At 44.2% G+C, this 15186-nt stretch overlaps 1 protein-coding gene across 6 annotated transcripts in view; it reads right to left on the bottom strand.

Moving 5' to 3' along the window:
- Positions 1–15186, bottom strand: part of pclob (piccolo presynaptic cytomatrix protein b) — a 54356-nt gene that overhangs the window by 18782 nt on the left and 20388 nt on the right. For all 6 annotated transcript variants that reach the window (XM_031857822.1, XM_031857851.1, XM_031857841.1 and 3 more), the window contains 6 exons: positions 13189–14109; positions 5822–12743; positions 3746–5313; positions 3277–3542; positions 2051–2879; positions 555–1605 (listed from right to left, as the gene is read on the bottom strand). In XM_031857822.1, the coding sequence (XP_031713682.1) occupies positions 555–1605; positions 2051–2879; positions 3277–3542; positions 3746–5313; positions 5822–12743; positions 13189–14109 (11557 nt within the window). The remainder of the gene's footprint in view (positions 1–554; positions 1606–2050; positions 2880–3276; positions 3543–3745; positions 5314–5821; positions 12744–13188; positions 14110–15186) is intronic.

The raw sequence follows: 15186 nt of genomic DNA, 5'->3' as shown, positions 1-15186 counted from the left end.
AGATAGTTCGGGGTGACTGTCAACAATATATTTCTTATAATTATAATAGTAATAATAATAATAATAATAATAATATATTTGGGCTTTCACGAAGAATAAGGCAGCCTTAATGAGGACAATGTGTATGAATAACTTCAAGCCCCTAGATTTTGTGCATACCAGTTGTGCTACCACTGAGTTTTAGAAGTAAGGATAATAATGTAACTATGAAGAGGTAAAGTCATTGTACAATAAAAAGACAAAGCATGCTGAAGAAATCATATGACAAACATGGATAGAACTGATTAGTGACATACATAAACTCAGGCCAAGAGTATTATGTATCGGTGAGTAAGATATTAAAAAGAAAGGAAACAGCAGGCAAACATCTAATGGGACATTTACCGTGAGAGAGGGAAATATAGTAATGAACAACCAACAACAACTATCTGGAACACTGATGATTAAGAAAGAACCAGTTAATGCACAAACTTAGTAAGACCACTCAGCATTTGCATGCATGACAAGCATGTCCACACAGTCGTGTTGCTGCAACACTATCAGGCTCCATTTACCTTCGCTGTCAGACATGGCACCTTGCAAGTCATCCATGATGAATGCGATGTCTCGATCATAGCCTCGTGTCCGAGATTCCTCCCTCATATGTTGCTGTACCTCTGGCAGGGAATGGCTGGACCCAAATTGATCCCTGGAATCAGCAGAGATGGGAGGAAGAGGTCCAGCTGAGGCTCTAGCCATACCCATAGGCTGCCCCACCGGGCTCAGAGGGCTCTCCTCCTCAGAATTCTGAGACACAAAAGGAATGCGTCCCCTACTTTGGCTTATAGGGAGACTGGTGGGCTTTGCTCTGGCCACCCCAGGAGCAAATGCAGCATCTAGGACCTCTCCTTCTGTTTTTAGTCGAAGTGAGGAGCTGGATAGGTCCCGTTTGATAGATAGATCCAAGCCATAGACAGAAGAGGGGCGGGAGGAAGGGCGTGATGAGGGGCGGGAACGGGTGCCACTTGGGTAGGTACCATCATCCTGGGCAGGGGCCCTGATAGTGGATCCAACTCCGAGGGACTGTCCAAAATTAAGAGAACCAGCTAAATTGGCCCCTAGGGAGGAGCCTAAATATTTTTGCTGCTCAGACAAGTTTTTTCTTAGCCCAAATGTAATCTCATCCTGAAGCAACCTAGCTGTAGCAGCCAGATTGGTCACAGAGGAGGCCCCAGATCCCATGTAGCTGCCAAAGTCAGGCTCCAGGTCCCTACTCTCTTGAATTGGGGAACATTTTATGATAGCCTTAGGATCTATTACGGCCTTTTTGTTCTTCATCTGTTTCTGGAAAAGCACAGCTGCTGGGAGTTGCTTTGCAGCCTGTTTTTCAAGGGTGAGCCTGCCAATGCTGTACTTCTCTCCTTTAGGGAAGTGACGAAAACTGCCATCACTGGGGAGATAATGAGGAAGGCCGAGCCCTGTTAAGTGTTCTAGTCCCTCAGTTCCTCGCCTGAACTCCTGTTTGATCTGCTGTTTCAGTAGCTTTAGCTCATAAGGCTCCTCCATTGTCTCATCTTCTCCTTTGCCATAACCCTGAAGTCGAGATGAGCCTAAAAAATCTGCCACCTAAATGGGAAAAATAATATGTCACACATTGAATGTTTTCTGAAAAGTAATTTTATTTTACTAAGAATTAAACTCACACAACAAATGCATTTTTTTTGTTACCTATACCTCAAAAATGCGTGATCAGTGATATATACAGATGTGGCCAGACTGAACCAATGTGTCTTCATTTGTTTATGCAAGGGCTGAACATTTAGGAACATAACTTTTCATATACCTCGATATCTGTCTGGCCAAAACCCTGTAGTATCAACCCAACAGCTAAAGCTTTGTTTTGCTGCCATCCGTTTTGCATGCATTCATCATTGGAATAAAAAAAGCAGTATAGCAATGCTCTCAAATTTCAAAATTGTGTATGTTCAGTGGCTGTAAGATCAAAATAGAAATATAGCACGAGGAGATAAGAAAGATAAAAATGCGTATGATGTAACAATACAGTATTTACCTCTGCTGTGCGCCTGACTTCTGCTGCCCTGAGTAGTCTGTCTGCCTTGGACAACTCCTTATCAGGAATGTTGAATCCAGAACCCAAGCCGGTGTTGCTCAGCCCCGTCGAGGCCTTGGTGAGCTCCCCTATGTCCTCTATCAGCACGTAGTTCCTGGAGTTGTGGTGGTCAATATCAGCATAGAAGGAATCAGCAGAAATGCTAGACATGGGACTAGAGCCCATGCTCCTTTGGCCTAGCCCCAGCCTCAAGTCCAAGCTGCCATACTTGCCCCCCAGGTGAGCAACACTATAACCACTTTCTGTGGAGGTTGGCACAATGAGCAGAGGCTGGTTGTGTATCACTTCATAGTTGGTGGTGATCTTAGGCTCTAAATCAGACAGGGTAGTTTGTCGCTGCTTTCCCTGCTGCAAGAGCAGTGCATGTTGGTAGTTGCTAGACTGACCCTGGGCATGGGGGAGGGATAGGGTTGAGTAAGGAGACACCTGTTGGTGGTAAAGGGACTGCTGCTGATATAGGTTCTGTTGGGTGTAGTGGCTGGTGGTTAGGGTCTGGGGAAGATACTGAGCATAGTGAGAGTAGGGACTAGTTAGTGTGTTGTACTGGGAATCAGCTTCAGTCTGGGGAGGGATGAACTGATCCAACTCAGACTGGGGAGCTGTCCGTGGTCTCTCCTGGCCATCACCCCTGGCCTCTCTGATGTTGCTAACCTCACTGTCTGACATGTAGTCTCTTTCCTCTGCCACCCCCTGGAGATAGGCCCTCTCTCTCTTCTCTCTCTCCTTCAGCAAGGCCTCCTTACGCCGGTTGATACCCATCTCAAGGTACCTACAGTAATAACGAAAAAGGATACATATTGTTTTACAATTTAAGCATTACCAACTCTATCAACATTACAACCAAAGAGGAAAAAAAAAAATTCCAGGTTCTCACACAATAGTACCTTTTGTATGAGTGTGACATGTGTGAGTGTTGAGAGATCTCACTGAGTGATGTCAAGGCAGCCTTTTAGCCCATAAGCTATCAAGGTAAGAGGGGAATCATGTAGATTAATTAGGAATAATTATTGCATGAGAGGGAGAAATGCAATGATATTAGTTGTAATTAATTCATGACATATTATTAGTTATTACATTAGTTGTCAATGACATAATGTCACAGGGTCTGAAAAAAGGTGCAAGCCTAAATCCTGAATATTGTTGATGTCAAATCCACAGCATCTTACCGTAGTTTTGCATCAATCTCTTTCTCTTCTTCATCTAGCTCAGCTTGTTTCTTGCGAAGTTTAGAAGATTCTCTTTCCACCAGATCAAGCTCCTTGTCAATGTCCTGCAAGATCTTTGCCCGGGCCATTGTTGTACTGCGGGCAAGACGACGACGTGCAGAGTTGGTGCTGTAGCCTGAACGTCCTGCCAAAGAGTCATCCTCAGGAGGGGGATCTGGTAGTGTCCGTTTTACCTTCTTACCTGTACCAGAGGGAGAGCCTCGACTCTAGAACATAAAACAAATTATAAATCTGTCAATCATTGAATAATGATTAAAAACACAATTATATTACAATTCACTGTATTGTTCTCTATCATTTTTGTATTTAAAGCATTTTCATCATTCTGAAACTATCATAAGCACAGTAATTATTGTTATCAATAATAATGAGACAGTTTTTTTTCCATTTATATTCTGCTACGACTTACAGAATAGCTGTCTGCGTAGTATCCACCCATCCTGTCATCTGTGGTAGGACTAAGGGATTTAGGATCAGAGTGAGACTTCTGACCAGCCTTTAATATACGAGGGCCAGAGGAAAATCTGGTTGGGTCAGCAGTCAACATTCTCTGCCCTCCAAGGGACTTTTCCGGGGACATGGGGGAGACTGAGGTGTAGAAGACTTTTGACTTGAATGGGACATCTGCTGTTAGGTGTGTGCTGTACCCTACCTCAATCGGTGTGAGCCTTCTATCTGAGTCTGTCTGACAGCTCAGACTGCCACCTCTCTGAGAGTTCTCTGGAGCTGAAATATGCTTGATAATTTCCACCTTAGTGTCTATCTGGACACTGGGTCGTTTGATTGTTCCAGAGTGGTCAGTCTGCACAGATATTTCCGCCACTGTTTGGATAGCAATGCTAGAGACCTTGGAGCCATGTTTCCCATCGCTGCTGTGTTTTCGAGAGCGTCGTCGAGCTTTTGTGGGAGCATCCCATTCATCTTGGTCCTCATCATCAGTCTGAGCTGAGCTATCAACATTTCTCTTATTCTTCTTTCTCCTTCCTACATGTTGCTTCTCTGCTGAGTCTTCATCATCTGTCTGCACTCCACTATCAATTATTCTTTTCCCTGTGTCCTGATCAGCCTTAAGGCTCTTTCCAAGATTAAACTGGTCCTGACTTTCCTCTAACTGTGTCCCAATTGATGGAGTTGTAGACTCATCTTTGACAGGCCAGTACTGGCCACTGTCCCCTACCCCTGCATATTTAGCATCTAGGAGGTTTCCTGTGGTACCAGTGCTACCATAGTGCTCATCAAGCTGGCGTTGGAGTTGTAGTTGGAGTTGTTGGATTTGCTGCAACTGCTCTTTCTGCTGGGTATAGGTCTCCTGCTGGGCCACCATGTGGGCATGGTGCTCTTCTTCTTGCTGCATGAGAAGCTGCTGTTTTAGAGCTTGAAGCTCCTCAAGCTCCCTTTGGACCATAAGCTGCTCCTGTTCACGGTAACGCTGGATCTCTTGCCTCTCCCACTCCAGCTCCTCAGCGAGACAAAGCTGCTTAAGCTTCTCTAGCTCTAGAAACTCCCTCTCCATCTGATACTGGGCCATCTTTGTGTTGTCTAAGCCAGGGAATATTGGGGAAGAGGCTAGGGCATCCAGAGAGGCAGCAATTGCTTCCAGGGTGGTGTCTGAGTACATGTCTGGATATCCTGTAATGATGTCAGCCAAAGCTGTGGGTAGAAGCTCCTTAGGTAGCCCTGTGTCAAAAGTAATTATCTGTCCAGGGTCTGTACTGGGAATGAAGCCATACGGATGAGGCAATGACTGGTTCTGGACTGTTGATGTAGGTGTTAAGGTATTGCTAAAGATGGAGCCCGGTTGAGTTATAATTGCATACGTGGATGGAACTGGGGCAGCAATAGAGGAGTACACTATTCCATCTGAGGTTCTTAGAACACCATTCACACCAAACCCAGCTGCAGGGACCTGGGAGTATGGAGCAGCAATCGTCCCAGAGTAGATTCCAGTAGCTTTGCTAGTGTAGTCTAGAGCTTTACCTGCCATAATAAGTCCAAAGATATAGATTTTACTTTATCAAATACATTATTATTTCATAAACAAACATACTGAACTGTATGAGTTGAAGGTCATGCAATTTTGATTTTAAAAGACTCTCATTTCACATGCATTTCTGTAGTCATTTTGGCTAGCAAGATGCAAAACCAAAATATTGAGGGAGCACACGGAGGCACACACATGCATCTGTATGAAGACAAAAGAAATAAAAGCAGGTTTTAATATTTATTGAAAACATGCATATACCAATAAAGCAAATGAAATAGTAATGGAAAGACTGACTTTATAAACTTAAAGGGAACAAAACCACATATGCCTTAAGTAAGCAAAGAAATTAACTGTAATTGATGATGTATGAGTTAAAGAGTAAACACATTTGGTAAATAAAAGTTTCAAGTCTATTAAAACAATTAAATGCAAGCCCATAAAGCAAGCACAGAGCATGGTCATACAAACACTGCAAATATACAGAAAAAGCCCCATACTCACCAGAAGAAAGTCTGGCAGCAGTGAGGTCTATAGCGCCATCTGAAGATCCACTGAGATAGTCATAGTCATTCTTGGGATCATAGGAAAACAGTCCTGCCTCTGTCAGGTTGGTCTCAGACATTGAGGCTTTTATACCATCCATGCCTTTGATGCCATACAGTCCAGCATTATCATATTGGTAGTGGTCATCTCTATAGCCAAAACGGTTGTCAGGTTGGGTTGTAACAGGGGGCTGTGTTCTGCAGTTTCCTGTAAATGGTAGCTTGTAAATGACATCACAGCACACAATCCTCCTACCAGCTGTAAGGTCGACTGGAGTCCCATCATCCTCTATAACAGTGGTCACCACTCCTGGGCTTGTGTCAGACAAAGCGACCATCGCTCTCACTGGTCTGTAGTTTGACAGATCCATAGCCCCTGTGGCCTCTAGAGAAAGGACAGCACCTTCATTGCTGATAGCTGCTGAGGAAGTCATTGGCTGTTTGCCACCCAAGGAAACGAGAGCTCCAAAGGAAAGATTAATGGGTATGTCTTGAGCTGTGGATGCTACAGCACTGACTACAGGATAGGAATTCACAGGTCTGTATACAATCTGAGCTAGTGGTTCGAATGGTTTGTATGTAGTGAGAGGCAGCGGCAATGAAGAAACAGGGCCTTGCAAATCGAGGGGTTTCTCAGCTGGAGTAGTGTTGTATGAGGCAATGGTGGCTGTGCATGTGACTATTGTGATGCTGTCTGTGACCACAGACAGCGTGGTTGCAGGGGTGATCTCTGCACTAAGATTTACTATCTCAGGCTGCACTGCTGTGATTTGGCGGCCACTAGAGTCACTTGAAAAAGACTGTCGACATGACTCAGGTGGTGTTAGGTCCATGCCTTGCTCAGTCATCTTTATTTCAACCTTCATGGTTCGTAAATCGATGACATCACCAGGGTAGATTATCTTTCCATTGTGTTTTGGCAGAGGTTGGACTTTCGCTACGTCTGGTTGTATGGTGATTGCTACACTGTGTCGAGGTACTTGTGGAAGTCTTTCATGAACAACAGACACAGTGGTCCTCTGGACCTCAGTGGTAACCACCTGAGTGACAAGGCTTGGCAGGCTTTCAGGAGGCTGGCCTGAGGTGGATATTGAAGAAGAATACATGTGACTCATACTAGAGACCACCTTTTCTTGTCGTCGAATCTCTTGGCTCTCAATAGACTCCTGCTGAATTTTAGTGATAGTGACTGGAGCCACAGATACACCCTGTGGAATGGCCTGTGCAGTGGGCATTGAGGTTCTTCTGGTATATGCCTCAGTGGTTATTATCTCCAGAGGATGATCATATTCCGATGAATAAGTTGATACCTGTGGTATTTGTTCTGTTGAATAAATGGATCCTCTCCTGTAGGGGCTCTGAACAGCATAGCCATCAATCGGAATATCTTTTTCAGCTGGCATGTTTACTACATGTGCCAATGGCAATGATTGCTGCATGGTTATGGATTCTCTCCTGGTGGCAGCAAAGGCCTCAGTTGCAATCACCTGGGTGGGTATTTCATACTCTGTGGGATAGGTATACATTTCACTTGTGCTGTATGTTGGCTGCACTATGGACGATATAGATGACCTCCTACTCGTAGTTTCCCCAGTTGAAATAAATCCAACTGGCATCCCAGCAGCTGCCAGGGACTGCAACACTGATGGTAACATTGAAGCTCTTACATCAACATCCTTTGGTATAATCTCTGTGGTTGTCTCACGTTCAGGCTCCAATGCTATGACCTCCAGTGGTGGCGTTGAAGGTGACATGACTGAGGATGTAATTGCTCCATAGACCTGTGGAATAGGTACTTCTGGCTGTACTGCCATTGGTTGGACTTGCATCACGAGAGGTGATGGTGTTACATTTCCAATTGTAGGAGTTATCATCTTTGTAACTGTAGTTAGTGACATTAACTTAGCTACTTCTGGTGTTGGGGTAATTTCAACAACCACAGATAGAGGATAAGGAACTGGACATACTGTTGCTAATCCTGGTATTCTAGCAGCAGTGTCAATTGTAATAATCTCTTTAGGTAATTCACTTGCAGGGAGGGGCAACACTTCAGCAACAAGAAGTGGATACTGTGAGGATAGCTGCCCTGTCACTAAAGGCAAAACTTCAGTTTGTGGTACTAATGGGAGTTCAGCAATGGTGGGAATCTTGTTAAAAAATGTAGACAATTCTTGCTCTGTAGAGTGAGTCACTACTTCAACTAATGTAAGTGGCTGTTGAGGAGGAATTTGCTGACTCACTCCTGGTATTGGTGATTTAACCATTACTGTCTCGGTGACTATGACATGAGTAGGCATATCTTGTTCTTGGTGTAGCATTCCTATTTGAGCTGCAACTTGTGGATAAGGAACAGTAGTGGGAACTGCAGCTGGTCTTTCTTGGGGAACTAGTGCAACTAAAGGTACCTCCATTGTCAGTGGTACAGTAACAACTTCTGTAAAAGGCTGTGGCTGCACAGGTACAGTTGGTATTGGGGCCTGTGGAACTAATGCTTCAGCTGGAGGAACTGTTACAACTTCCGTGAATATGTTTGGATGTTGAGCAACAAGTGGTATAGAGTGGGATCTTGCTGTGGCTTGAACTGTTAGTGGTTGAATAAGAACCTTTGGCTCTGGGGGCATTGTGATTACCTCATACATTGTTTGAGGTGGTGGCAGTGGCTGAGTAATGAATTGCTGCTGTTGCACATATGGTTTCTTAATTGGAAGAGGTACACTATGTGCCTGAATAGATGTGACCTGACCTGATGACACTACAATGACATCAGCAATAGATGGTGGTGGTAATACTGCAGAAACCACGTAGTCTCTCCTGGTTGGCACTTTATTAGCCTCAACTTCATAGCGTGTTACCTGCTCTACTGCCACAGTTGGATCTATGGATATTGGAGGTGGATGCCTTACAGTGGGGACAGAGGCTCTCCGAACTGTAGCCTGTGCTGAGAATGCCTCAGTGGATGTTTTTTGCTCTGAAGGTGTGGTCCGTACCCCTGATACTTTTGTAGATGGGATGGAGCCTCGTCTTACAGGTGCCTGGACTGTTATAACTTCTGTTGGTGAGCCAGGCTCAGATGGAAGGGTTATCACCACATAGGTTTGCAAACATTTGGAGTGTCTAGGAGACAAAGGTGACTTAGGAGATGTTGCACTCAACTTGGATTCCACTGGCTGTGTCAGGCTAAGTGACAGAGCATTTGGAGGTTTTTTGATCCTAGGTAGTGTTGCAGCTTTGGGGGCCACAGAAGGAGGAGGTGGCTTGACACTCTCTCCTGGCTTATGGCTGAAAACCAGTCCAGCTGGAATTGATATAGGCTTAGGTGGTATGGGTGGAGGAGGCTTTGCGGTTTGACAAGGGCCAGCTGTTGTATCAGAAGCTTGTGCTACTGTTGCTGTGGCAATCATCACTGTAGTGGAAACCATCGGCTTTGGATACACAGTTGGCTTGGGTAAAGTGGTAGGAGGTGGTAGAGATGTATCTGCTACAGGTATTTCGACTGTGTCTACAACTTTTGTACCTGTCATAGGTTTCAGCGGAAGGGGTGGAGCTGAAGCTACTGGCACTGCTGACACCTTAGTGGATAGTGAATCTGTGTCTGTCCTGGGTATATCTGAAGCTATTTGACTACTTTGTTGCAGAGACGTAGTGGCAGTTACTGACCCTGTGCTAGCTATATCTTGTGGGGTTTGTCTAAGCAGAGACATGTTTTCCCCACTTGGCACGATGATGACTACATGCCCTTGTCTGGTTGGGGTCACTACCTGAGGTACAGCCACACTATCTGGTGGCATGTCTTCCATTCCTGGCTGTATATCCACAAATACAGACTGCATTTGCTGGCTGGCCACTGTGGTTCCCCTAGCTATGGTGGTGGTCATAGTCGGGGTGACATGCTGAACAGTCCTTACAAGTGGAAGCTCTGTGCTAGTCTCAGGTAATGACACTGAAGTAGATCGAGGGGGAGGAGGGGGTGGGATCTTCTTTTTGGTTATAATAGTTGATGCTGGAGCTGGTGCAGGCACCTGGGCTGTTTGAACTGGAGCTGGGATTGCAACAGGGCTCATTGAAGAGATGGCTGCTCGGAAAGGGACTGAGTGTACCACTTTGGCTTGGAGTTGAGCTGGGGTAGTTACAAGTTCTGAGACTGGTAGTGGGGTTTGTGCAGAGATTGGAGATGTAGTTGAAACAAGGTCAGGCATCTTCTGGTCTATGACTGGCCAAGGGCATGAGGCCAGAGTGACAGAATCAAAAACAACATGGGTTGAAGCTTGAGTGGGGACTGTAACAGGTGCAGCTGTAAATACAATTGTGGGTTGAGCTGACACAACAACAGGTGCTGGACTTTGTGCTGAGACCTGTACAACAGCTGGTGCCATGATAGGCACCTGAGATGGAGATGAAACCAGTTCTGGCATCTGAACCACAACAGGCACAGGAGTATACATCCCCACAAGGTTTGGAGTTGGAGCTTCAGCGGTAGAAGCCTTACCTTGAACTACTGCAGTTGTTTGAGCTTTGGATGGATCAGACACCACATCTGGTATTGTGACTATAACTGTGGTAAGAGTGGGATGAGAAACTGATCCCCCACTAGACGGTACTGCTGCAATTGTGGCAGGAGATGGTGGTGAGATCTCTTGAGGTGATTGGGTTACAAATACAGTTGGAGGTGTTGGTGTAGACAGTGGAGTTGAATCTGATGAAAGAGGTGTTTGAGCCTGGAATGAGGATGAGGATGTAGCATTAGAAGCCAAACTGGAATCTGGAGTGGCTGGTGAAGTTGGAGGAGACATTGGTGATACAGGGGAGGGTGTAGTTGTTAGTTCTGGTGCTGAAATTGGAGTTGGAATAGGTTTTGGCTCTGGAATTTCACAGACCACACAGAAAGGCTCCATGTCAATGGTTTCAGACAAAGGTGGGCTTATGGATGGATCCTCTTTAGTCTCAGAGTCATCACTGGGGGTAATATCAGAGGAAATACCAACACCATACTCGTCTGCAAGACTGTCATCCTCTTCCTCCCCAGATGAACAGCGGGTAATTTTGAGGTCTGGTATTGGAAACAATGCCTTTCTGAGTGCAGGATCTTGAGGAACCATGGGCCTAACAAAACCAATAGATCCACTAGGAGTACTTGGAACAACATTTATCTCAGAACGCTTAGGGGGTTCAGTGGGGCGTGGTGGAGCTGGCCTTTTCTTTTTCTTCACTGGCACTTCTTTAGAAGTTTCAGTGCCTGTAAGAAGCATGTCAATTTGTTCAGTGAGGGATATCTCTTCTGTGGGTATGATAACCACACAGGTCTCAGCAATCGAAGGAGGCCCAGGGACAGAAGCCCCTGATGAGGATGAATCCATGGCAGTCTGGGCCTGTTGAAACTCTTGCTCTATCATCATCAGTTCTCTTTTTTTCTGCATCATCTCCTCATAAACCTCCTCTGGAGACCTAAGTTTTTTGAGACACTCAGAGCTTGTATCTTGTTTAACTTCCTCCTCTTGAGATTCATCCATCTTGATTTCAGGCTCCTCAACTAAGGATTCATAAAGATAGTCCTCTATTGCCATTCCTCCATAGAGTGGCTCAATATCAGGAGGACTCTCCCCAGGAATAGCTTTTGTCTTCTGAATAATTTCCACATATGCTTCTTCAGCACTCTTCAATGATTTTGTCACAGTATCCTTTTCGTTAAATGAATCAGTAGGATTGTATGGTATCCCCGTTGGTGAAGGCTTACCCCCTCTCTGTACAGCTCGGCAAGCCTCTGGTTCTGATTCTATACTGGCAGAGTACTCTGAGCCAGATGTTCTACTGGTTTCATCCATTACGGTGACCTGCTTCAGATTCTCTGTGGAGGAAGTATTTTCATTTCGAGACAGTGGTGCGCCATGGGTTCTAAGTTCCTCTTTGTCTTTTCTAGACTTCTCCCCCCCTCTCATTTCCTCTTCCTCAGATGAGTCTTCAATGGTTGGGAGAAGCTGGGTTGGCTGCCTGTGTCTTCCTTTGCGATGCTGCTTGTCCCCACTGACTTTCTTGTGTCTGGGGCTGCTGTCACTGTCCTCCTCCAGAGATGAGGCTGACGTGGGTGAAGATCCTGGGGTAAAACTAGATACCTGAACACTGGACGATCCCTTTGACAGGGATTCTGTGATACTCTCTACTTCTTCATCAGTGCTTTGTCTGTGTCTCATGACTGGAGTAGCTTTCTTGAATGTAGTGCAGGGCATTGTTTCAGAAACATCTTGAGTAGTTTCAGCATCCGTTTTTGGGAGGGCTTTTTTCCTGGCTGGGCTTTCTTCATTCTCTGTATTATCTTTTCTAAACAGTGATTTGGCTGTCACTGAAGCATTATCAAGCTCAACCTTTTTGATAGCTTCCTCATCTACTAAATCCTTTTGTCTCTCATCATCTGAAAGATTCATTTCTTCTTCATCACCCATACCCATTATCTGCTTGCGGATGAATTCTTCATCTTCCATAGAGGAATCAGCGCTTTCAGTTTTAATGTCCTCACTGCTGGATGAGACATTGCTGACCTTCAGTCTTCTCCTCTGGACTTTAGGAGATGGTGTGAGTTCACTTTCACTGCTCTCAACCGTTGCTTGGAAACTTAGGCGCCTTCTCTCAGCTCTAAATTCCTCCTTTATTAGAATTGATGGATCTGTATATTCCGGTATATCAGTTTTACTTGCATCACTAACCACCTGCCCATCGTTCAATTCTTGTGATATGGGTAAAATCTGGGTTTGATCTTCATCATGGTCCCCTGTTTCGGATTCAGGCTTTGTAGGTGTTGCAGGTACAACTTTATTTTCAAATGTACCCTGCCAAGTAGGTAGGGTGACCATTATTTCTTTCACTGGTTCTTTATTTCTTTCATCTTGCTCCTAAAAATGTAAAAAAAATCAAGATAACAGTAAATAAATTCCCTCTTTGAAAGAACCTCTTAAGATACACACTACCAAATATTTCAACTTGATTTTACTTGAAATTGAGCCTGAACATGATTAGACCCGACCCGACCCCCCAGGTTTGGGCCTGGCTGGGCTGTCATTTTTTCCCCCGGGCTCGAATCGGGTCAGGTTCACGCCAATTTCCAGGAATGTCATACCATCTTTATTTTAAGGCTGTACCGAAGTTTGCTGCTTCATTCATTATGTTGACATTCAAATCTATCTACATCATTGGTATTTAAAGTACATTTTAACTAATAATGAAAATTGATAGCCAGAATGGCAGTACCTCTCCATCGTATCACATTGTTTTCATCTATAAAATATTTATTTGTCAATACAAAAAAATATAGTTTTAACAAAGAGGACACATACTTACTTTTATTATGATGTTCTTTGTAGATACTTGTGTCTCTGGTGTTGAGGTGATGTCAATAATCTTTTCAATCAATTTATCAGCCATTTCCTTGCTGTCCGCTTTTATGACTGGTTCTACTTCCAATACCAGCTGTGGTTCTTGCAACTTTGGTTGCACCTCAGCTTGTGGTAAAGATTTAGTTGGCTCTGTCAGCTCAATATGATCATCAGTCAGTACCTCCTTAATAATCTTCTCTGGAGCAGACAATTGTTGCTTCGTTTCATTTCCTGGGACATCTGCAGCAATAGGGGAAGTAGGTACAACTGTAGCTTCAGTCCTAGGGAAAGAGGAACCTGAAGCAGCACCTGCTTCAACTTTGACTTTTGGAAGGTCAGGTTTAGACTCTTCAGCTTTGGGATATTCTGGTTTACTGAGCTCCACTTTCACTGACTCTTCTCTATTTTCCACAGTTTTGGGAGCATCTGTGTTTGGCACTTCAACCTTTGGTGTTCCTTCTGTCTGTTGCACAGTGGCCATAGTGGTTGTCATGAATTCTGCTGTGGATGCTGCCAATGGCTGTTTTTCTGCTATAACAAGTGAAACCTTTGCTGTTGTGGGTACGCGTGTGGGCTCAATCTTGATTTGTGCGGAAGCTGCTGTAGCAGAGGTTTCCATTTTGACAGATGTAGGTTCCATCTTTGGTTTTGGGGTTGGAACTGTTGGTACTGACTTGATGGATGCATGTGTGGGCTGTGATTTTGTGGCCGCAGATGTAGGCTCTGCCTTTGTAGGGGAGGTTTTGGGCTCTGCCTTTTTGGTTGCAGGTGTGGCCAGGTTCCCTGGCTTGGCAGATACAAGTGAAAGCTGGGGCATTTTTCCTGAGTCTCCCAACTGTCCAGACAAAGCCCTCTGAGTCTGGCAGTTCAGGCACAGCCAGTCCTTCTGTGATCAAACAAACAAACACAATATGTAATCAGGATTTACAATTGAAGGCTTTAGTTATAAATTCAGGTGGTGCTAAAACAGCATTTTGCAGATTTCTCATCAGATCACCATTCAAAGTATAGGTCTAGAGAGTTAATTCATAAAGGAGGACAAGAAAAGCAGGGCTTATTGTTGAATGCCTGACTTGAGTGAAACTAACTTACAGGTGCACAGGTACAGCTTTTGTAACCCTCTTCTTATAATTGACACGAAGATGATATAATACAACACAGTCTCTTATGCTGAGTAACACAACAGCACTCAAAGTAATATAAATCCAATCTTCATCCAGCTTCCGCTGCTGGACAATTCGATCAACCAAAGCATTCACTAAGAAACAGCAACAATAAAAAAAATTTTAATATATGCTTGTGGTTCCTTCACATTTTTATAAGCATATGCTATTACTTTGAAAATGTAATCCTCAAAAGACACATTTCTTATCATGTCTAAGCTCCATTAATGGACAGTTAAGGAAGAGAGAAAGGCTGTCAATAAATAAATTAGTGTGTCTGAAGCAAGCTAGCAGACCAAATCACAGCAATGTGCCTGCCTCTGCAGAGCCAGGGAGAGCAGTACTCATACACAGGACAGAGGAGATTACATTTCACACATAGAACGCATTAAATACATCTTAATAATGGATCAACAATTGCCACATGTGCATACCAATGTTCATGCACTTTATAAAAAGGAGAATTTTCAGGATGTTGATGACATGATTACAGCTGATAAATAGTCATGACTTGACTTAGTTAGGAGAAACCTAATACTTATGCATCCACTTTGATTGATACTGAGATGCTTTTGTTCAGTCTGTTGTGATTCAGTCAGGAATATGATAATCCTATTGGCACCTAACAGTAACAAACAAAGCCTCATCAGCATAGTGCATGATGCTCATAATCGTGTTAACCAATAAATCATTAAAACCTCAATTTCATGTGATCTAATGCAAGCTCAGCCTCACTGATGTTTACGTTTAAAGTTTGACCCTAATCGTTATATGGGTCCACATCAAAGCTAAATCCTGTT

Source organism: Anarrhichthys ocellatus, unplaced genomic scaffold, assembly GCF_004355925.1.
Source record: "Anarrhichthys ocellatus isolate YVR2014 unplaced genomic scaffold, GSC_Weel_1.0 scaffold2, whole genome shotgun sequence".
Classification (NCBI taxonomy): domain Eukaryota; kingdom Metazoa; phylum Chordata; class Actinopteri; order Perciformes; family Anarhichadidae; genus Anarrhichthys; species Anarrhichthys ocellatus.
This window is presented reverse-complemented; position numbering and strand designations above follow the sequence as displayed.